General features: G+C 40.8%; 1 protein-coding gene across 1 annotated transcript in view; it reads right to left on the bottom strand.

The window, feature by feature from the left end:
* The window catches only part of LOC133544275 (DNA-binding protein SATB2-like), a 56,489-nt gene that overhangs the window by 4,855 nt on the left and 27,052 nt on the right, over positions 1 to 24,582 (bottom strand). The window contains exons 4-11 of the mRNA XM_061889444.1: positions 24,069 to 24,195; positions 23,868 to 23,991; positions 16,263 to 16,365; positions 11,461 to 11,511; positions 10,931 to 11,388; positions 10,664 to 10,864; positions 3,117 to 3,266; positions 2,848 to 3,039 (exon numbers count right to left, since the gene is read on the bottom strand). Of these exons, the coding sequence (XP_061745428.1) occupies positions 2,848 to 3,039; positions 3,117 to 3,266; positions 10,664 to 10,864; positions 10,931 to 11,388; positions 11,461 to 11,511; positions 16,263 to 16,365; positions 23,868 to 23,991; positions 24,069 to 24,195 (1,406 nt within the window). The remainder of the gene's footprint in view (positions 1 to 2,847; positions 3,040 to 3,116; positions 3,267 to 10,663; positions 10,865 to 10,930; positions 11,389 to 11,460; positions 11,512 to 16,262; positions 16,366 to 23,867; positions 23,992 to 24,068; positions 24,196 to 24,582) is intronic.

Genomic DNA, 24,582 nt, shown 5'->3' with positions numbered 1-24,582 from the left:
TGAGTTGGGAAATTGTGTTAGATGTAAATATAAACGGAATACAATGATTTGCAAATCATTTTCAACCCATATTCAGTTGAATATGCTACAAAGACAACATATTTCATGTTCAAACTGAAAACACTTTTTTTTTTTTGCAAATAATCATTTACTTTAGAATTTCATGCCAGCAACACGTGACAAAGAAGTTGGGAAAGGTGGAAATAAATTCTGCTAAAGTTGATAAATGCTCATCAAACACTTATTTGGAACATCCCACGGGTGTGCAGGCTTATTGGGAATAGGCGGGTGCTATGATTGGATATAAAAGCAGCATCCGTGAAATGCTAAGTAATTCACAAACAAGGATGGGGCGAGGGTCACCAATTTGTAAGCAAATTGTCGAACAGTTTTAGAACAACATTTCTCAATGAGCTATTGCAAGGAATTTAGGGATTTTACCATTATGGTTCGTAAAATCATCAAAAAGTTCAGAGAATCTGGATCAATCACTGCACGTAAGCGATGATATTACGGACCTCAGGCGGTACTGCATCAAAAAACCGACATCACTGTGTAAAGGATATCACCACATGGGCTCAGGAACACTTCATAAAACCACTGTCAGTAACTACAGTTGGTTGCTACATCTGTAAGTGCAAGTTAAAACTCTGCTATGCAAAGCAAAACCCATTTATCAACAACACCAAGGAACGCCGCTGGCTTCGCTGGGCCCGAGCTCATCTAAGATGGGCTGATGCAAAGTGGAAAAGTGTTCTGTCGTCTGACGAGTCCACATTTCAAACTATATTTGGAAACTGTGGACATGGTGTCCTCCGGAACAAAGAGGAATAGAACCATCCGGATTGTTATAGGCGCAAAGTTCAAAAGCCAGCACCTGTGATGGTATGGGGGTGTATTAGTGCCCAAGGCATGGGTAACTTCCACATCTGTGAAGGCACCATTAATGCTGAATGGTCCATACAGGTTTTGGAGCAACATATGTTGTCATCCAAGCAACGTTATTATGGACGCCCCTGCTTATTTCAGCAAGACAATGCCAAGCCACGTGTTACAACAGTGTGGTTTCGTAGTAAAAGAGTGCGGGTACTTTCCTGCCCCGCCTGCAGTCCAGACCTGTCTCACATCAAAAATGTGTGGCGCATTTTGAAGCGTAAAATACGACAGCGGAGACCCCGGACTGTTGAACGACTGAAACTCTACATAAAACAAGAATGGGAAAGAATTCCATTTTCAAAGCTTCAACAATTAGTTTCCTCAGTTCCCAAATGTTTATTGAGTGTTGTTAAAAGAAAAGGTAATGTAACACAATAGTGAACATGCCCTTTCCCAACTACTTTGGGGCACAGGAAATTCTAAGTTGATTATTATTTGCAAGGAAAAATAAAGTTTATGAGTTTGAACATCAAATATCTTGTCTTTGTAGCATATTCAACTGAATATGGGTTGAAAAGGATTTGCAAAGCATTGTATTCCGTTTATATTTACATCAAACACAATTCCCCAACTCATATGGAAACGGGGTTTGTAATTATTTAGACTTACAGTAGACTTAGACTTAGACATTATAATCCACAAAGGGAAATTGTTTCACACAGCAGCTCGGTTACAATGATGGAAAGTGTAAGGATGGAAAGGACAATGCAGGTATAAATAGACTACTAAATATAGCGATGTAAAATATAACATATGTACGTAATATTTACATAATATATTATATATACAGATATATAATAATATATTATGTCTATATCTCATATACAGTATATAACAATTACCAATATACTGTAGACCGGAAGAGTTAGGGTTGCATTGGATTCTGGGTACGTGTTCTGTTGTATTTATGTTGTGTTACGGTGTGGATGTTCTCCTAAAATGTGTTTGTCAATCTTGTTTGGTGTGGCACATATTTGTAACAGTGTTAAAGTTGTTTGTACGGCCACCCTCAGTGTGACCTGTATGGCTGTTGACAAAGTATGCGTGGCATTCACTTGCGTGGGTCTGCAGAAGCCTCAAGCAATATGTGACTGGGCCGGCACCCTGCTTGTATGGTGGAGAAGCAGACGAGTCGGCAGGTTGTAGAGGACGCTAAAGGCAGTGCTATCATGACACACCCTTAATATTATTCTCGGGAGAATGATTGGCCCGGGAGATTATCGGGAAGGGCACTGATATTTGGGAAGATCGCGAAAGTTGGCAAGTATGTTGCTAGGGCGGGAAAGAAGGTGAAATCATTAAAAAATGCATGTTATATTTTTTAAGAAATCTTTTCCTGCGGCCCAGCCTCACTCAGTTTCTGCATCCAGTGGCCCCCAGGTAAATTGAGTTTGAGACCCCCTGCTTTAGAGGGCCGAATAAAATGAAGTGGCGGGCAACACCTGGCCCCCCTGGCCTTGAGTTTGACACCTGTGCTGTACAGTCAAAGTAAACGGTAATTTTGTCAGTCGTAATTCAAAGATGTATTTACTTATCTGACTTTTTCCCATAAACTCACACTCTGCAGTGGCATTAATAGAAATAGGCTCCCATTCCTCAAAGCCACATCAGCATAGTGCATTACCGGGGTGGGGTGGCCTAACCTGCGGTCTGAATAAAGATAATGGCAATTCCTTTTTTTTTCTCGGTGTCAATAATTACAGGCTGAGTTCTGAACGGGAGTGAGGTTGAGCCTGACTGGCAAGCATTTGGGGTTTGGTCGGGGGACCATTTAGCAGGAAGTGTGTAGGCGTCTCAGTGACCACCGGTCTATTTTCAGTGACTTATTACGCAAACAAGACAAAGACGAGGGCTGCTGAGGACTGCGAAGCAGGAAGCTGCCTCTAAGACTGCTGTAAAACGGATCGGTACCTGCTGCTCCGAGATGTGCAGGACAGCGTGGAGTTTGTCGCCGTGCTGCTGCCTGGCCTCCTCCTCGTAAACCTGGTCGCGCTCGGCTTGCGGGACGGAGAGAAACCGGCGAATGGTGCACAGGTTCTCCCACAGTGTGCGGTTCTCTGGGCTCGGGCTTTCTTTCCATCTGAGAAGCTCGCACAGCCAACCCTGGCAGGGAGAAGGGACGGTGATGCCATTTTGGATCGAAACATAACGTTGACAGCACACAGGCGCTCAGAACTCACCTGGCTTTTGTTTGCAGCCACCTTGGCGAACAAAGCCTGGGAGACCTTTGCCCTCTTCATCTCTTGCTGGATCTCCTCATAGATGACCGAGGTGATGCTTACCAAGGAGTCCAGCTTGAGTGGAGTCTCCGTGCTGGACTTGGTCTGCACCTTAACATTTGACAACCAAACAATTACACAAGGCGACTCGGTAAAGAATCTGGGTGTTATCTTCGACCCAACTGTTTCTCGTTTGAGTCACACATCAAGAGTGTTACTAAAACGGCCTTCTTTCATCTACGTCAGGGGTGTCAAACTCACTTCACCAGGGGGCCACTGGATGCAGAGTCTGGGTGAGGCTGGGCCGCTAGAAAATATTTATTGACATTTTTTTTGCATACTCCTCAGCATGTCTAGCTGTATAATCCATCCATCCATTTTCTACCGCTTATTCCCTTTCGGGGTCGCGGGGGGCGCTGGCGAATATCTCAGCTACAATCGGCGGAAGGCGGGGTACACCCTGGACAAGTCGCCACCTCATCGCAGGGCCAACACAGATAGACAGACAACATTCACACTCACATTCACACACTAGGGCCAATTTAGTGTTGCCAATCAACCTATCCCCATGTGCATATCTTTGGAAGTGGGAGGAAGCCGGAGTACCCGGAGGGAACCCACGCATTCACGGGGAGAACATGCAAACTCCACACAGAAAGTTCCCGAGCCTGGATTTGAACCCAGGACTGCAGGACCTTCGTATTGTGAGGCAGACGCACTAACCCCTCTTCCACCGTGAAGCCTAGCTGTATAATGACAATTCAAATTGTATTTGTCATGTTTTGTGGTCATGTTCTGTTTGGTTTTGGTTTCATTGTACACTGTTGTTTGTTTTTGTCACCATGACAACTCATTAGTTTTCACCTGTTATGTTTCATGACTCACGCACCTGATTTGTTTGGACTCAATAACTGCACCACTATTTAAGCCTGTAGTTGCCAGGCAGTCAGCCTGGCGACATCACCCTCTAAACACCCTCGATACCCGATTGATTACGCAGTCAATGCCACAGTGCTCATGCCATTGCTCTGTTGTTTTTGACTTCTTCACGCCACAGTAAGTATTTCCTATTTATGTCCACAGTTTAGTGAGTTTCTTTAGTTCATGTTTCATGTCCTAAGTTGTTTTTGTCTCCACCCTCTGGCACTCACCGAGGGTGGACGCTCCCCTTTCCTCTCCCTTATCTCTCCTGCTTGCTTCTTTGTTTTGTCTTGTCTTAACTTTCTTGTTGCCTCTTTTTTGCACTGCTCTCCAAACCTAAACATTGGAACTATTTAACTGGCCTCAACAAAATTGACAAGATCTTGGATTTGGGGGAACCTGCTGTCGTGACGAGCGGTTGTTGCTGGACACACGACGGACTCTTGGGAGAAGAAGGAGGACCGCGTGCCTGGCGACTTTTTCTGTCGAGGACGTGAAGATATCCACCTATTCGGAATTATGACAACAGGACATCTGCTGATTGGAGTAAGCAATGCTCTGGTTTGTCGACAAATTGGAAGTTGCTGGCAGTCATCAAAGTACCCCAAAGCTGCCACAAATGATTGGAGGATGCGAGAAGAACTGTGGATTACATCGGACTGTCTACCCGCAGTTTTTGAGGACCAGTCATACACAATTTTAGAGTGAAAAGCAAATTTTATTTTCACTCGCATACAAATCATTTTAACTTGGATTTTTTCCCTGGCTTCGAGACTCTCCCGAAGATCACTGCAGGAAGACACAACAAATTCCCTTTTTTGTCTCTCATGGACAAACACCTTTTGTTGTGTACTTTGGACTAGCGACGGCAAATACATCAAGGCCGCGGAACAGAGACACACTATGGGCTTATACACACACACACACACACACACACACACATATCCACAAAAAAAAAATACGCCACACATACACCCTCCTGTCCCCCAATCCAACGCCCTCGACGTAATCCCGTAGGGGTGATGAATGGATGACGCAATGTTTGGTCCAGTCGATTTGTACCGCGGGAAAACAAACCACACCAAAGTCCACGTCATGACAGTAACCTTTGTGCACCGCAACTTTCTCTGTGCAAATAAGACACGTCGGGGTGCCCCTTTGCTCAACAAAGGAATATTGCATCTCCCACTTTTCCTGGAATTGTCATTGCTCATCGCAAACATTTCTCTTCACTGCAGGCTATGAAAAAGACCTGTTTGGGGTTGTGGAATATATTTGTTTTTAGCCGACGCACAGAGAAAAATTGTATTTCCGCAATGTGTGTCGTTCCGCTTTTCCTCCCTACAGCAACACGGCAATTGGCGAATAATAGCCGGGAAAGTACCTGGATAGCGAGCGCAAAAAGGTGACGGCTCCCGGAGTGTTATCCGCCGTCATATAGAAATATATGTAGTGTTCATCGTGTGAGGCAATGCAAATTAAACAATATTTTTTTTTAAATAACGGTTTGAATTGGTCCAAGTTATCGGGGACTGTTATTACTGACGGACAGGTGTCGCGGTGTGACTGCAGCCAGACACGTAAGAAAACCCTCGTCTCCATGGCAACGTCTGTCACTTTCACTCATTTGCCGCTTTTCCACTAACGCAGGGGTAGGCAACCCAGAACGTTGAAAGAGCCATTTTGGACCCAAATAACACAACGCTGTCAAGCGCCATTCATATAAAACTTGCAGGCCGCACCAACATTAAACTTTCATATTAAGGTGCAGGCCGCAAAATAATGTCTTGCGGGCCGCGTGTCTGAGACCACTGATCTACGTAATATCGCTAAAATTCGTTCCATTTTGTCCACTAGTCACGCTGAGATCAGTATTCATGCGTTACGTTATTCGTTACGTCTTGTATCGATTACTGCAACGTATTGCCTTTCTCCTTAAAGGGCAATGTCTTGTAATGTTTGGTGATCATGTTTAGTTTGGCTATGTTCTGTTTGGTTTTTGCACTCTGTCAGTTCCTGTTTTTTCACTTCCTGTTTTGTCACCATGACTACCAATCATTTCACCTGTCCTCACGACTCACGCACCTGATTCATTTGAACTCACGCACCTGTTTTCAATAACCACATCACTATTTAAGCCTGTCATTTTCTGTTGGTCGGCCTGGCCTCATTGGGTTCTTTTCATGCTCTGTCCATGCTAGTTTTTCATGCCAAAGTCCATGCTGCTCTTTTCAAGCCACAGTAAGTGTTTGTTTTATGTTCATAGTTTACGTTAAAGTGTTAGTTTTGTTTCATAGTCAAGTTTTTGCACCTCCTCTGTGAGCGCCTTTTGTTTGTACCTTTTTCGAGTTAAAATTAAATCATGTTTATACCTGCACGCCATGTCCCAAGTAGTCCGTCTGCTTTCCTGGGAGAACGACCCCGCAGCAAGCTGCGACCCCCCCATTCTGACATGTCTAGCATTAAAAGATTACAGTTGGTACAAAATGCGGCTGCTAGACTTTTGACAAGAACAAGAAAGTTTGATCATATTACGCCTATACTGTCTTTAAAGTTGTAATACTTACGTATAAAATACTGCACGGTCTAGTTCCATCCTATCTTACCGATTGCATTGCACCATATATCCCAGCAAGAAACCTGCATTCAACGAACTCCGGCTTATTAGTGGTCCCCAGAGCCCAAAAAAAGTCTGCGGTATAGAGCATATTTCTATTCGGGCTCCAGTACTCTGGAATGCCCAGTTCGAGATGCTACCTCAGCAGAAGCATTTAATTCCCATCTTAAAACTCATTTTTATACTGTAGAATTTAAATAGACCCCCTTTTTAGACCAGTTTATCTGCCGTTTCTTTTCTCCTATGCCCCCCCCCCCCCCACCCCCTCCCTCGTGGATGGGGCGGGGGTACACAATTTGGTGGCCACGAATGAAGCGCTAAGAAGATTTGACAATATGCTCATTTGCGCCCACTCTTTTTTTTTCTACCTAAGGAATTACATTTATGATGAATTTGTCAAAACGGGCAACAAAGGTGGTGTGCTGAAAGATATAAACATCCCAACAGTCGGCATCCCAGCAAGGATAGACATTGTAAGTGATTGTTTTATTATTGTTTTGTATTTGTTGTTTAGCACTTAGCAACATTGCTACATGATGCTTAGTATTTCACTAGCACTAAATGTAATCGTCACCTATTTCGGATCATCGTTTGTCCCAAAGTAGTCTCTTATGAAGTCTGACATGATCAATAATTGTTGTTGCGATGCTCTTTGAAATCAATGCGCTGCCAAAAATTGCTTTAAATGATCGAAATACATAAATATTATATGTTATTACGTTTTTGTCACTTACTACATTACATGCATAATTACAGTGTGTATATAAAAAACACGTTGATGGACGTTTTTTGGATGTTTTTAGGGCGCTTTATAAGTAGAATGGGTAGAAACCCATTACTTTCGTAGTTAGCCGCCTCTTGCTAGATTTTATTTACGATTTACATTACATTACAAAGAGAAAAACATGTGCGGTTTTGTTTCACATAAGGATTGTGATCAATAGCCCAGGAGGCACAATACATTAATGCAAAGGTGATCATACGTACATGTCCTTTAAAACTAATTTTGAAACAACGTTGCAAAATAGTTGTATTTTTAAATTGAGACAACTTTGATGTCCAACGTTGGATCCATGTTGTTGATTGGGAAATTACCAAATTTCAATGGTCAAATCAATGTCACAACCTGACATTGATTAAACGTGCATGTTGTTTCAGCGGTGTGTTTGTGTTGTACTAAACCCTAAACCGGTGAAGTTGGTCCTTTTTGTAAATCGTAAATAAAAACAGAATACAATGATTTGCAAAGCCTTTTCAACTTATATTCAGTTGAAAAAACTGCAAAGACAAGATATATATAAAGTTCGAACTGGGAAACTTAATTTTTTTGGGGTAAATAATCATTAACTTAGAATTTATTGTCAGCAACTTAATGGCAAAGGAGCATTTTTTACCACTGTGTTACATGGCCTTTCCTTTTAACAACACTCAGTAAACTGTTTGGGAACTGAGGAGTCACATTTTTGAAGCTTTTCCGGCATTGTCTTGCTGGAATAAGCAGGGGCGTCCTTGACATAGATGTTGCTTGGATGACAACATATGTTGCTCCAAAACCTGTATGTACTTTTCAGCATTAATGGTGCCTTCACAGATGTGTAAGTTACCCATGCCTTGGGCACTAATACACTCCCATACCATCACAGATGCTGGCTTTTGAACTTTGCGTCGATAACAATCCGGATGGTTCTATTCCTCTTTGGTCCGGAGGACACGACGTCCACAGTTTCCAAAAACAATTTGAAATGTGGACTCGTCATACCACAGAACACTTTTCCACTTCGCATCAGTCCATTTTAGATTAGCTCGGGCGCAGTGAAGCCGGCGGCGTTTCTGGGTGTTGTTGATAAATGGCTTTCGCTTTACATAGTAGAGTTTTAACTTGCAATTACAGATGTAGCGACAAACTGTAGTTACTGACACTGGTTTTCTGAAGTGTTCCTGAGCCCATGTGGTGATATCCTTTACACGCTGATGTCACTTTTCGATGCAGTACCGCCTGAGTGATCGAAGGTCCGTAATATCATCGCTTACGTGCAGTGATTTCTCCAGATTCTCCGAACCTTTTGATGATATTACGGATCGTAAATGGGGAAATGTTGTTCTTAAACTGTTCGACAATTTGCTCATGCGTTTGTTCACAAAGTAGTGACCCTCGCCCCATCCTTGTTTGTGAACGACTGAGCATTTCATGGACGCTGCTTTTATACCCAATCATGGCACCCACCTGTTCCCAACTAGCCTGTTCACCTGTGGTATGTTCCAAATAAGTTTTTGATGAGCATTCCTCGACTTTCTCAGTCTTTTTTGCCACCTCTGCCAGCTTTTTTGAACCATGTTTCCGGCATCAAATTAACTAATATTTGCAAAAAATAACAACGTTTTTCAGTTTGAACGTTAAATATCTTGTCTTTGCAGTCTATTCAATTGAATATAGGTTGAAAAGGTTTTGCTAATCATTATGTTTTGTTTTTATTCACGATTTACTCAATGTGACAACTTCCCTGGTTTTGGGGTTTGGAGAAAATTGGTTGGAAAAAGATCAAAATTCAATAAGTTGCTAAACGTCAAGACCTAATTCTGTTATGATCCGCCGCCCGGATCAAATATTATTTTGGCTTTTGAGTCTTTTTGTGTTTTTTGATTGTTTTGGATTCTTTCAGTTCCGAGTTGTGCACGTCCTTGTTTTATTCTTGTTACCATGGTTTTGTATTTGTGCCACCTGCTCTTGCTTTTGAGGCGCACCTGTGTTTAATTTATCGCCCTAATATTTAAAGGGGAACATTATCACCAGACCTATGTAAGTGTCAATATATACCTTGATGTTGCAGAAAAAAGACCATATTTTTTTAACCGATTTCCGAACTCTAAAAGGGTGAATTTTGGCGAATTAAACGGCTTTTTATTTATCGGCCTCGGAGCGATGACGTCAGAACGTGACGTCACCTAGGTAATTTTCATTTTCTCAAACACATTACAAACACCGGGTCTCAGCTCTGTTATTTTCCGTTTTTTCGACTATTTTTTGGAACCTTGGAGACATCATGCCTCGTCGGTGTGTTGTTGGAGGGTGTAACAACACTAACAGGGAGGGATTCAAGTTGCACCACTGGCCCGAAGATGCGAAAGTGGCACGAAATCTGCTGCCAGACCCCCATTGAATGTGCCGGAGTGTCTTCACATTTTACCGGCGATGCTAAGGCAGACATGGCATAGAGATGTATGGATAACCTGCAGATGCATTTGCAACGATAAAGTCAACGAAATCACAAAGGTGAGTTTTGTTGATGTTGTTGACTTATGTGCTAATCAGACATATGTGGTCGCGGCGTGACTGCCAGCTAATCGATGCTAATATGCTATTTAGGCTAGCTGTCTGTTCATTTGAAACTAGATACTCACATTTAATGCGAAACAAACACTTACCAATCGCCGATTTAAGTTGCTCCAGTGTCACAAGATGCGAAAGTCCAGATCGTTTAGTCCGCACATTTTGCCGGCGATGCTAAGGCAGCTATTTGTCAATAGCTATTCGCTCAATAGCTTCAGTTTCTTCTTCAATTTCATTTTCGCTATCTGCCTCCATACTCCAACCATCCGTTTCAATACATGCGTAATCTGTTGAATCGCTTAAACCGCTGAAATCCGAGTCTGAATCCGAGCTAACGTCGCTATATCTTGCTGTGCTATTTGCCATTGTTTGTTTATATTGGCAGCACTGTATGACGTCGCAGGAAAATGGATAGAGGCTTAGAAGATAGCGAGAATAAGGCACTTTAAAGCCTTTTTTAGGGATATTCCGGGACGGGTAAAATTTAGGAAAAATATTCAAAAAATAAAATTGATTTTTATTGGTTTTAACCCTTTTGAAATTGTGATAATGTTCCCCTTTAATGTCTTGTGTCTGCTGGGAGTCAAAATTTACCCCCAAAAAGTGCAGTTTGCATCGGTGTCAAAACATGGGGTTTCGTACCGTCATGTGTCTGTCTGCGTTGCCGTTGGAGACGGGGCTTTGGTTGGCGTGCGTGTTCCTCTCTCGCTCTTCCAGGTAGATGCGGTCTCGCTCGCCTTCAGGTAGACTCAGGAAGCCGTGCATGGCCTTCAGGTTGACGAGCAGCGACTGGGAAGCCGAGCGGGGATCTTCCTCCTTGCGGAGGATCTCTGACAGCAAGCCCTGCGCGTGAGGAGGACAAACTTTTAAGGACTTTATTGGTCAAAGCAGCAATCGAGGTGAGGGTACCTGCGTGCGATTAAAGGCCACCCTGGCGAAGACCGCCTGGGAGATGCTGGCTCGCTTCAGTTCATTCCTAACTCGCTGGTAGATGTCCGGGGAGACTTCAGCGCCTGAACAGGTGGCGGAAGGCTCTGCAGGGCCTTTGGGGCCCTTGCACGTTTGTGAGACATATTGCTGGGGGACCGCCTGCGGAGGACGCTGAGAGAGCAAGCGGTTGACGGCCAGTTGCTGGTTGATGAGGTGCGCCATGGCCAGCTGGTGGCGCATGAGCTGCGGGGGCAGGAGGCCAGCCTGCCCCAGGTGAGGTAGAGCTTGGGGGCGCAGCGGAGGACTGGGGGACTGATGTGGCAGGTTGGACGCCCGCGGGTCCATGAGGTGAGCTTTGATGCCTCGGGCGCCGCCCAGGTAGGGTAAAAACGAGGGAAGACGCGTGCTGAGGACACGTGGCTCCCAGTCTCTCTCAACTGTGTCCACAAATATATTCAAGTTTTGATTTATCTTCGTATAAAAGGCAACAAAAAAAGTACAAAATTTACCTTTTACGTCATATTTGTCCTGGGGCTGCCACATTTTGTCGGCATATTCACCTGAATAAATAAAGATAGCCATCAAGAAATGCCATCATACTTTTAAAAGGTTTTATACAAATGAGCCAAAAGTTTTGAATGAAAGAAACTGCTGTTCTTAATGTGTCCACTAGATGTCACAATAACAATTGTTTGTATCTTTGTAGATTGTAAGAATAAACCACATGATGTGCACCAGTCAAGGACAATTATCAAACTACATAAATAATAGGGATGTGGGAAAAAATCGATTCGGATTTGAATCGGGATTCTCACGCTGCGCGATTCAGAATCGCTTCTCATTTAAAAAAAAAAAAAAAAAATATATATATATGTATATATATATATATATATATATATATATATCCATCCAACATATATCAATCCAACAAACCACTACACAGCAATACTATAACAATGCAATCCAATTCCAAAACCAAACCTGACCCAGCAACACTCAGAACTGCAATAAACAGAGCAATTGAGAGGAGACACAAACACGACACAGAACAAACCAAAAGTAGTGAAACAAAAATAATATTATCAACAACAGTCTTAATATTAGTTTTAATTTCAACATAGCAGTGATTAAAAATCCCTCATTGACATTATCATTAGACATTTATAAAATAAAAAAAAACCAACAACAATAGTGTCACAGTGGCTTACACTTGCATCGCATCTCATAAGCTTGACAACACACTGTGTCCAATGTTTTCAAAAAGATAAAATATTTTTGGTTCGTTTAATAGTTAAAAACAAATTTACATTATTGCAATCAGTTGATAAAAATTTGTCCTTTACAATTATAAAAGCTTTTTACAAAATCTACTACTCTCCCTGCATGTCAGCAGACTGGGGTAGATCCTGCTGAAATCCTATGTATTGAATGAATACAGAATCCTTTAAAATCGGGAAAACATTTGTTTTTGAATCGATAATTGTGTTGAATTGAAAAAAAAATCGATATTGAATCGAATCATGGGACACCCAAAGTTTCTTAGCCCTAATAAAAAACATCCTGTAATTATTTTTTTATCTTGATAGATTGAAAATTAACACCCATGCATTGACTGATGTACATTATCACATAATTTATTCAGAAAGTATAAATAATGACAAATAAATATAAAATACTTTCAACCGCAACATGTAAATGTAAAAAAACAACAACATCATGATTTGTTCATTTTCAGAATGTGCTCGTTTTATTTTTAAACAAAGAAAACAATCTGAAGTTGTCTTTATTTTTAAGTTATCGTGCCGTGATTTTACCAGTCCGGCCCACTTGGGAGTAGATTTTTCTCCATGTGGCCCCCCATCTAAAATTAGTTTGTCACCCCTGATTTAAAGTGTATTTTCAAAATAATATCAGCACTTCAGTGAGGAAACGAGTGAGCTCAAATAAAATTGTCTGCTTTTGCAAAGTGATTTTTATTTATATAGCGCTTTTTCTCTAGTGACTCAAAGCGCTTTACATAGTGAAACCCAATATCTAATTTTTACATTTAAACCAGTGTGGGTGGCACTGGGAGGAGGTGGGTAAAGTGTCTTGCCCAAGGACACAACGGCAGTGACTAGGATGGCGGAAGCAGGGATCGAACCTGCAACTCTCAAGTTGCTGACACGGCCGCTCCACCAACCGAGCTATACCAAAGATTGTTTTTTATACTTTTTTGATATTCTCACATTTTACTGTCAATCAAAACAGACAATTATTATTTTTGGAACGGTAGAATTTCTCGCATTGAAGATCTAACATGGTGGGTCCCTTTCCTATTTGTACCGACACCAAATCCCAGGTACCAATTTTCGGCACTTTTGTGTATATTCATGTGGAAATAAATGTTAATTTGTTAAATGATAAAATGTATTTTTTTATTTAACATGTAACATTGCTGATAACACAAAATGTGCTTTCCATCTTGTTTGGGTATCATTTGCAAAGTATGTATTCGTTTCAGTTTGTCTTCTCTGAAGTCGGGAAGTAGTCTTTGCCATTAAGCCGAGGATGTCGTTGTGGCTTGTGCAGCCCTTTGAGACACTTGGGATTTAGGGCTATATTAATAAACATTGATTGATTGATTGATTGATTGATTGATTGAAGCTAAGTCTATTCTTTTGTTGAACCCTACAAAATGTGTATACTGTAAGTATTTTACTTATTATCAATCAATCAATCAGACTTTATTTATTCTGCACTTTTCATTCCCAGGCAAGTTGCAACACAAAGTGCTTTACAGGGGGAATAAAAGAAAGAAGAGATGAAAACACACATATACATGCACACACGTGCGGAAAACACGCACACATTCAAATAGATAAATACATAAAATAAGTGTATAAATAAAATGTAAATGATACAAACCCCAAAACCAGTGAAGTTGTCACGTTGTGTAAATCGTAAATAAAAACAGAAAACAATGATTTGCAAATCCTTTCTGACCTATATTTAATTGAATAGACTGCAGAGACAAGATAGTTAAAGTTCAAACTGGAAAACTTTGTTATTCTTTGCAAATATTAGCTCATTTGGAATTTGATTCTTGCAACATGTTTCAAAAAAGCTGGCACAAGTGGCAAAAAAGACTGAGAAAGTTGAGGATTGCTCATCAAACACTTATTTGGAACATCCCGCAGGTGAACAGGCCAATTGGGAACAGGTGGGTGCCGTGATTGGGTATAAAAGCGGCGTCCATGAAATGCTCAGTCATTCACAAACAAGGATGGGGCGAGGGTAACCACTTTGTGAAAAAAATGCATGGGCAAATTGTTGAACAGTTTAAGAACAACGTTTCTCAACGAGCTATTGCAAAGAATTTAGGGATTTCACCATCTAAGGCCTGTAATATCATCAAAAGGTTCAGAGAATCTGGAGAAATCACTGCACGTAACATTGAATGCCGGTGACGTTGGGTCCCTAAGGCAGTACTGCATCAAAAAGCGACATCAGCGTGTAAAGGATATCACCAGATGGGCTCAGCACCACTTTAGAAAACCAATGTCAGTAACTACAGGTCGCCACTACATTTGTAAGTGCAAGTTAAAAGCAATTTATCAACAACACCCAGAAACACCGCTGGCTTTGCTAGGCACAAGCTTGTCTAATATGGACTGATACAAAGTGGAAAAGTTTTCTGTTGTCTGACAAATACACATTATAAATTGTTTTTGAAAACTGTGAACGTTGTGTCCTCCGGACCAAAGAGGAAAAGAACCATGCGGATTGTTCTTGGCGCAAACTTCATAAGCCAGCATCTGTGATGGTATGGGGTGTGTACTAGTGCCCAAGGTATGGGTAGCTTACACATCATTTTAATACTTAAAAGGTACATACAGGTTTTGGAGCAACATATGTTGTCATCCAAGCAATGTTATCATGGACGCCCCTGCTTATTTCAGCAAGACAATACCAAGACACGTGTCAGTTCGAACATTAAATATCTTGCCTTTGCAGTCTATTCAATTGAATATAAGTTGAAAAAGATTTGCAAATCATTGTATTCTGTTTTTATTTACGAATTACATGACGTGCCAACTTTACTGGTTCTTGGGATGCAACTCAGTGTTCTTCTTCCTCCAAACACGACGAGTTGAGTTTATACCAAAAAGTTCTATTTTGGTTTCATCTGACCACATGACATTCTCCCAATCCTCTGCTGTATCATCCATGTATCCATTTTGGTATAAACTCAACTCGTCGTGTTTGGAGGAAGAAGAATACTGAGTTGCATCCCAAGAACACCACACCTACTGTGAAGCATGAGGGTGGAAACATCATGCTTTGGGGCTGTTTTTCTGCTAAGGGGACAGGACGATTGATCCGTGTTAAGGAAAGAATGAATGGGGCCATGTATCGTGAGATTTTGAGCCAAAACCTCCTTCCATCAGTGATTGACCAAATACTTATTTTCCACCATAATTTACAAATAAATTCTTTAAAATTCCTACAATGTGAATTCCTGGATTTTCTTTTCCACCTTCTGTCTCTCACAGTTGAAGTGTACCTATGATGACAATTACAGACCTCTGTCATCATTTTAAGTGGGAGAACTTGCACAATCGGTGGCTGACTAAATACTTTTTTGCCCCACTGTATATAATATATGTTATATATTACTTATTATTATTACTATTGTCTATTGTGAGCGAACTGTGGTGCTGAATTTCCCCCAGGGATCGATAAAGTACTTTCTATTCGATTCTATTCTATTCTATTTACCCACCTGCTCCCAGTGCCACCCACACTGGTTTAAATGTAACTCAGGTATTGGGTTTCACTATGTAAAGCGCTTTGATTCACTAGAGAAAAGGCGCTATATAAATATAATTCACTTCACTCTTCCCTTGGATTTTCTCACTGCACTAAATCTGTTTCTCGTTACACTGGTGCTAGATTGAGGGTCATATTCTGGGTTATTAGGGGACTAAAAATACGAGTGAGGTTTGGCTGAGTGTCAAATTTGTACCCACCGTATATTGTGTGTGTATGCATGTGTGTGTGTGTGTGTGTGTGTGTGTGTGTAATGGGGAGAGAGGGTTGCTGCTTCCCATTATAAATTACGATGGCTTAGTTCTGCCGTGTGTATTAAGAGTGACAATAACACAAACCATGTGTGACGGATCCTTCCGACCACTGATCCATGAGCCTGACACACACACACACACACACACACACACACACACACACACACACACACACACACACACACACACATACACACACACACACACACACAAACACACACACAATTGTGCGTGTGAGCCATCACCTTGGATGCGTTTGTATCGTTTGTACCAGCGTCCGAATTCCTGGCATTTGGAGATGGAGATGTTGGCATAGTAGGAGCTGTTGAGGATTGTCGAGATCATACTCTGGCAGAGAGTGAGAGAGAGAGAGAGAGAGAGAGAGAGAGAGAGAGAGAGAGAGAGAGAGAGAGAGAGAGAGAGAGACAGAGGGAGAAGACGACAATGAGGAAGAGAAGCCACATTAATACATGATTGTAGGACCCCTGAGGATTGAAGCACATGGCAAAGGAAGCGCACGGAATCTGGATTAGACACAAATGCATCTACAAACCCCGTTTCCATATGAGTTGGGAAATTGTGTTAGATGTAAATATAAACGGAATACAATGATTTGCAAATCCTTTTCAACCCATATTCAGTTGAATATGCTACAAAGACAACATATTTGATGTTCAAATTGCAAATAATCATTAACTTTAGAATTTGATGCCAGCAACAGGTGATAAAAAAGTTGGGAAAGGTGGCAATAAAGTAGAGGAATGCTCATCAAACACTTATTTGGAACATCCCACAAGTGTGCGGGCTAATTGGGAGCAGGTGGGTGCCATGATTGGGTATAAAAACAGATTCCCAAAAAATACTCAGTCCCTTCACAAGAAAGGAAGGGGCGAGGTACACCCCTTTGTCCACAACTGCGTGAGCAAATAGTCAAACAGTTTAAGAACAACGTTTCTCAAAGTGCAATTGCAAGAAATTTAGGGATTTCAACATCTACGGTCCATAATATCATCAAAAGGTTCAGAGAATCTGGAGAAATCACTCCACGTAAGCGGCATGGCCGGAAACCAGCATTGAATGACTTTGACCTTCGATCCCTCAAAAAACGACATCAATCTCTAAAGGATATCACCACATGGGCTCAGGAACGCTTCAGAAAACCACTGTCACTAAACACAGTTGGTGGCTACATCTGTAAGTGCACGTTAAAGCTCTACTATGCAAGGCGAAAGCCATTTATCAACAACATCCGGAAACGCCGAGATCATCTAAGATGGACTGATGCAAAGTGAAAAAGTTTTCTTTGGTCTGACGAGTCCACATTTCAAATTGTTTCTGGAAATATTCGACATCGTGTCATCCGGACCAATAAAATACGACACCCCAGACTGTTGAACGACTGAAGCTCTACATAAAACAAGAATGGGAAAGAATTCCACTTTCAAAGAAACTGGAAATTGTGATGTATTATGTTGTACGCTTGCATGTTCAAAATAAACTCAAACTCAAACTCAAAGCTTCAACAAATAGTTTCCTCAGTTCGCAAACGTTTATTGAGTGTTGTTAAAAGAAAATGTGATGTAACACAGTGGTGAACATGCCCTTTCCCAACTACTTTGACACATGTTGCACCTGTCACGGCAATTTTCTTCCCCCCTACAAAAACCTTCCCCCCCCCCTTTTTACTTCTGGGGTCATGATTAATACAGACGTTTTGTTAACGCTATATTATAAAAATATAACAATATGTCATAAAAATACAGACGTTTTGTTAACCCTATAGTATAAAAAACAATAAAAAACAATTTACGAACACAAGCTATGGGATGACGCATTTACTTCCGGGGTCACGTTTCCTCTTTTGTCATCCCATAGCTTGTGTTTGTAAATTATTTTTAAACTTTTTTTTTATAATTTAGCGTTAACAAAACATCTGTATTAATCATGACCCCAGAAGTAAATGGGGGGGGGGGGGTTTGTAGGGGGGAAGAAATTTGGCGTGACAGCTGCAACACGTGCCAAAGTAGTTGGGAAAGGGCATGTTCACCACTGTGTTACATCACATTTTCTTTTAACAACACTCAATAAACGTTTGTTGAAGCTTTGAGTTTGAGTTTGAGTTTTTTTTTGTAGGGGGGAAGAAATTTGGCGTGACACAGCCATGAAATTCTAAGTTAATTATCATTTGCAACAAAAAATAATATAAGGTTTATGAGTATGAAAATCAAATATCTTGTCTTTGTAGTGCATTCATTTGAATATGGGTTGAAAATGATTTGCAAATCATTGTATTCTGTTTATATTTACATCTAACACAATTTCCCAACTCAGATGGAAACGGGGTTTGTAAAAGGAGGGGACGATAGATCGGAGGTGGCAATTGACACCAGTCACTCTGCACACACACTTTCCCTAATCGTTTATTTCATTATGACTCAGAAATGAGCCCGCCTGAAACACACACAAGTCCTTCAGGCTGTGTGAGTGTGTGTGGGGCGGATAATTGAGGAGTGTGTTTCTGCATCTTTTCCCGTGGGATGCGGTACACATCTGTTTCCAAGTGCGTGTGTGTGGGCTGCTGGTGATGAGAAGCGCATCCACCGTCAGCAATCCTTACCCAAATTGAGCCATGAGGTCGTCGTCCTTATAAGGCCCCTTCTACACTAAGCCGGCTAAGGTTATCCATGGTAAAACCCGCCTAACCTTATTCTTGTCCACACACACACACAATGGTCGTTTAAGACCCTTTCAACCCCCTCCGTCCACCGGCGAAACGCGACCTGTTACGCATGGGCGGAAAATTCGCACATCATAGTCACCTCCAGTGTTGCTTTGTGTGCAAGTTCTTAAATTTAACTTATCTGAACACCATCCAGTGTTGTGGTATTTCAATGAACTGGAATACAGTGTTTTTTGCAGATGATGTGGTCCTGATGGCTTCATCTGGCCGGGATCTTCAGCTCTCACTGGATCGGTTCGCAGCCGAGTGTGAAGCGACTGGCTTGAGAATTAGCACCTCCAAGTCTGAGTCCACGGTTCTCGCCCGGAAAAGGGTGGAGTGCCGTCTCCGGGTTGGGGAGGAGATCTTGCCCCAAGTGGAGGAGTTCAAGTACCTAGGAGTCTTGTTCACGAGTGAGGGAAAAGTCGATTGTGAGATCGGCAGGCGGATCGATGCGGCGTCTTCAGTAATGCGGACGCTGTACCGATCCGTTGTGGTGAAGAAGGAGCTGAGCCGGAAGGAAAAGCTCCCAATTTACCGGTCGATCTACGTTCCCATCCTCACCTATGGTCATGAGCTTTGGGTCGTGACCGAAAAGATAAGATCACGGGTACAAGCAGCCGAAATTAGTTTCCTCCACCGGGTGGCGGGGCTCTCCCTTAGAGATAGGGTGAGAAGCTCTGTCATTTGGGAGGAGTTCAAAGTAAAGCCGCTGCTCCTCCACATCGAGAGGAGCCAGATGAGGTGGTTTGGGCATCTGGTTAGGATGCCACCCGAACGCCTCCCGAGGGAAGACCCAGGACATGTTGGGAAGACTATGTCTCCCGGCTGTCCTGGGAAGAGCTGGGCGAAGTGGCTGGGGAGAGGGAAGTCTGGGCTTCCCTGCTTAGGCTGTTGCCCCCGCAACCCGACCTCGGATAAGTGGAAGAAGATGGATGGATGGATGGATGGATGAATAGATCTTTAAGATGGAAAGTGTAGCTGCCATTATGATGTGCAGTGATCTTTTCAAATTAAGTAAGTCTTGATGTCAGGGACACGTTGTCACGCCTATGGTTCATGTTTTGTTTTGGTAATGCTATGTTTAATTTTTTGGATATTTAGTTCTGTTTTGCATTTCCTTGTTTGTCTTGTTACCATGCCAACTGATTTAGTTTTCATCTGTCATGTCTGATCATGAATTTTGTATGGCCATACTACCCTGAGCATCCCCAATCTCATCTGTTCTCAAAGCTAAATAGTGTCTGGCGTGGTTAGTACTTGGATGGGAGACTGTCTAGGAATACCAGGTGCTTTTGACCTTTGGACTTAAGTTCCTTTTTTTTTTTTCACTCCCTGTTTTGTTACCATGACGACCAATCAGTTCACATGTTTTGTCTCACACCTGTTTTCACTTATCATGTTCATTATTTAAGCCACAGTTACCAGGTAGTCAGGCTGGCAACATCACCTCCTTCACGACCTCAATTATCTGCTTCATGCCTTGCTTTGCTGTTCATTTTGTCCAAGTTTTTGTGATTCATGCCATAGCACAATAGTTGTGTTTCATGTTTATAGTTTATAGCCTTTGTGCTAGTCTTTTGTTTCAGAGCCCAAGTTTATTACCTCCATTGTGAGCGCTTTTTGTTTGTTCCTGTTTTTAGTTTATGAGCAAATAAATTAAATATGAACCTACCTTCACACCGTTTCCACTCCATTCGCTTCACACCTCGGGAAAACAACCCAAGACCAAGTCCAAGCCTGACACACGTAAGGATATTTTTATAAAAAAAAAAGCTCTAAAGCAGCCTTGGGCAATTATTTTGACTCAAGGGCCACATTTAGAGGAAAAATATGTGTCTGGGGGCCGCTATATCTATTTTTATGAACACTAATACAAAAACTCACAATAATGTCTGATGGAATGCTAAAGACGTTATGACAGACCGCCTTAAAAAATGTTATGTAATTTAACTTTTTTCCTATGAACACTGAATATTGACAAAATATGAATGTCAAACCCCCTTTCGATCGAGACATTTTACAATCAAGTGAAACGCAACAAAAATGCAACAGACAGTGAAATATGAACGCGAAGGGTAAAAAATAAATCCCACCTACAATCTGATACATCTGATATATCACTAAGCTTTAGAACTTTGTTGTGAAAATCTCCTTCCGCGCCTGTAGAAACGCTCCCCACCCACACTGCTTGGTGGCTCATCTGAGCTGCTGTGACGTAGATTACCATAGTAACTAATTAGATGACTCTAGTAACTAATTAGATTACCATAGTAACTAATTAGATGACTATAGTAACTAATTAGATTACCATAGTAACTAATTAGATGACCATAGTAACTAATTAGATGACTATAGTAACTAATTAGATTACCACAGTAACTAATTAGATGACTATAGTAACTAATTAGATTACCATAGTAACTAATTAGATGACCATAGTAACTAGTATATCATGCAAAAGTGCAGATTCCAAGCATTAAAATACTTTGTATAGTTCAAGACTTACGGTCATTAGAAAACTTGACTGCACATCATAATGGCAGCTACACTTTCCATCTTCCATCCATCCATTTTCTACCGCTTATTCCATTTTGGGGTCGCGGGGGGCGCTGGCGCCTATCTCAGCTACAATCGGGCGGAAGGCAGGGTACACCCTGGACAAGTCGCCAACTCATCGCAGGGCCAACACAGATAGACAGACAACATTCACATCTTAAAGATCTAAAATTATTTGGGAATGTCCGGCGGGCCAGATTGAAAAGCTTAACGGGCCGCATGTGGCCCCCGGGCATTAATTTGCCCAGCTCTGCTCTAAAGCTTAGTGGTATATCAGATTGTAGGTGTTTTTTTTTTGTTTTTTTTACCCTTCACGTTCATATTTTGATCTGTTTGTAGCATTTTTGTTGCGTTTCGCTTGATTGTAAAATATGTCGACCGAGAGTGGGTGTGACGTTCATATGTTGTCAATATTCAATGTTTTAGCGTTCATAGTTAATATTGTAAATCCCACATTCTTAATTTTCATGTAAATTCTGAGTGTCTCATTCAGTTAAAAAAATTGAAATGACATTGCGTTTTTTAAGGTGGTCTGTCATGACATTTTTAGCATTCAATCAGATTATTATTATGAGGTTTTGTATTAGTGTTCCTAAAAAAAATCATGTACCGGCCTCCAGACACTTTTTTTTCCTCTAAATTTGACCCCCCCCCTAGTCTAAATAATTGCCCAGGCCTGTGCAAGAGAGTTTTTTTAATTGAATAGTTGCTCACTTTCTTTATCAAAGTGTGTTATATGCAAGAACAATGAGTTCGTCACTCACACGCATGGGCTATGGAAAGCGCTTGATGGCACGGCAATAAAATAGCCCACAAACTGGGTCACCATTAAATGGGACATTTAATAAATAAATACATATTCAAACAATTATTTGAATGTGTCATTGATTAATTATAATTGGAAATAAATACATCAGTGTGATATTAATGTATCTGAATAAAATGTTATTTATTTATTTAAGCATATAATTAATTACTGATTGTTGTTATTTAATGATTTATTTAATTATTTTGTGATTTAATGAAATACTTGCAATATTGAATGATTTCATTATATTTTATGATTTATGTAATGATTTTATAATTCGATAATATAAGAATCCATCCATCCATTTCTACCGCTTATTCCCTTTCGGGGTTGCGGGGGGCGCTGGCGCCTATCTCAGCTACAATAGGGCGGAAGGCGGTGTACACCCTGGACAAGTCGCCACCTATATATTTTATAATTTCATGATTTAATTGATTATTTCATGAATCATTTATTTATGTAAATATTTAAGTTTTAAGGATATAATAATTTTGCCACAGCTAGTGTGTGTGACAGTCACTGGTACTTTAACTTTTTTCATATTTAATTGTTAATGACCGAATTAGTTATTTCATGATTTAAGAATCTATTTAAACATTTCATGAACCTGTGTGTCAGCGCTGCATTGATTTTATCTCTCAAACTCACCCATTTAAAAAAATAAATACATAAATCTCAAAATTGGTAATTAAATTGTATTTTTATTAATTCATTCATTCATTCATTCATTTTCTACCGCTTATTCCCTTTTTTGGGGTTGCGGGGGGCACTGGCGCCTATCTCAGCTACAATTGGGCGGAAGGCGGGGTACACCCTGGACAAGTCGCCACCTTATCGCAGGGCTATTTTAATTAATGAAATACGTTAAAAAAAAAACTGACAATACAATAATTTGTGAAATAATTAAATCATGAAATAGTTGAATCATAAACTAATTTAAGGAATCATTAAATCATAAAACAATTGATTATATCATGTAACAATTAATTCAATCATGAAATAATTCATTAAATCATTAAATAATTATACAAATAATGAAACACTTACACAAATCATGAGATAATTGAAAAATAAATATTAGAATTTTTAAATAATCCAATCATGAAATAATTATATAATAAATAATTAAATCAATAACTAATCAAATAAATAATTAAATTATGAATGAATTATTGAAATAATTAATTAAATTAAATAAATGACATGATTGAAAACATATAAATCAGATCTTAAAACAATACATGGAATTATGAAATGATGTATTAAATAATAAATATCAAATTATTTAATTCAATAATTTAATATTACAATTAAGAATTGATCAAATAAAACAATAGTGTCACATTGAATGAATTAATGACATATTTAATAACATATGTATGTGTTTAATTGTAATTACAATTAACTAATGACATATTTAAGTAATAATATAAGATGTATTTAATTTCATCCCATGGGGCCCTCTGTATGGTCACCAATGCGTTGGATCTTTGGTCTGGGCTAAACCGAGGCACATTTTGGTGACATTTTTTCTCATAAACCCAACTAAACATCTAACAACGGATGCAGTCTTTTATTATTCCATCAAAAATTGTAGACAGGTTGTAGGCATACTTTTCTGGCACTTAGTGCTTGAAAAGTCAGTCCTATCAGCCATTCAGCGGACATCAGCCTACTCCCTAACTGAACTGAAAGCTACAATCTCATTTCAACAGCAAAACTGGACACCTGCTCCTCAAATTGTCGCGTGCTGGTTCTGCTCACCTGGGAAAGCGGGCACTCCTTAGCCACAGCACTCTGATCGTTCTCGCCGAGCAGCTCTCTGAGGGCCTTCCTTACGGTGGCGTGCGTCCACTGCTCGGAGGGAAGCTCTTCCAGCCGGGCGAAGCTGCATGCATGGAAAGTTGCTTTTAGATACTCACACAAACAAACGTCATCGTGTGTTTTTCTAAGTCCAACCCACACCTGTGGAGCAGGATCCGCAATGTGACCATGTGGTAAACGTCCAGCAGCATGTCGGCTACTGTGGCCTCTGGAGCGTCCGTCAGGTAGTGGATGGGCATCGGCTTCCAATGCCCCACCTTGATGATACCTGAACGACACGACACAACGTAGGCCAGGAAAAATTGATTCATTTGAAAAAATAAAAAAAAGACGTGTCCACAGGGACACGGATACAGTGGAATCTCAACTTAAAGGCCTACTGAAATGAGATGTTCTTATTTAAACGGGGATAGCAGGTCCATTCTATGTGTCATACTTGATCATTTCACGATATTGCCATATTTTTGCTGAAAGGATTTAGTAGAGAACATCGACAATAAATTTAGCAACTTTTGGTCGCTAATAGAAAAGCCCTGCCTTTACCGGAAGTGACATCACGAGTTGCAGGGCTCCACACATATTCACATTGTTTATAATGTGAGCCACCATTAATTTGAGCGAGGATGAAAGATTCGTGAATTAGGATATTGATAGT

This window comes from Nerophis ophidion, linkage group LG27, assembly GCF_033978795.1.
Source record: "Nerophis ophidion isolate RoL-2023_Sa linkage group LG27, RoL_Noph_v1.0, whole genome shotgun sequence".
Lineage (NCBI taxonomy): Eukaryota > Metazoa > Chordata > Actinopteri > Syngnathiformes > Syngnathidae > Nerophis > Nerophis ophidion.
Note: the sequence above shows the minus strand (reverse complement) of the source record. Positions and strands in the feature narration are given on the sequence as shown.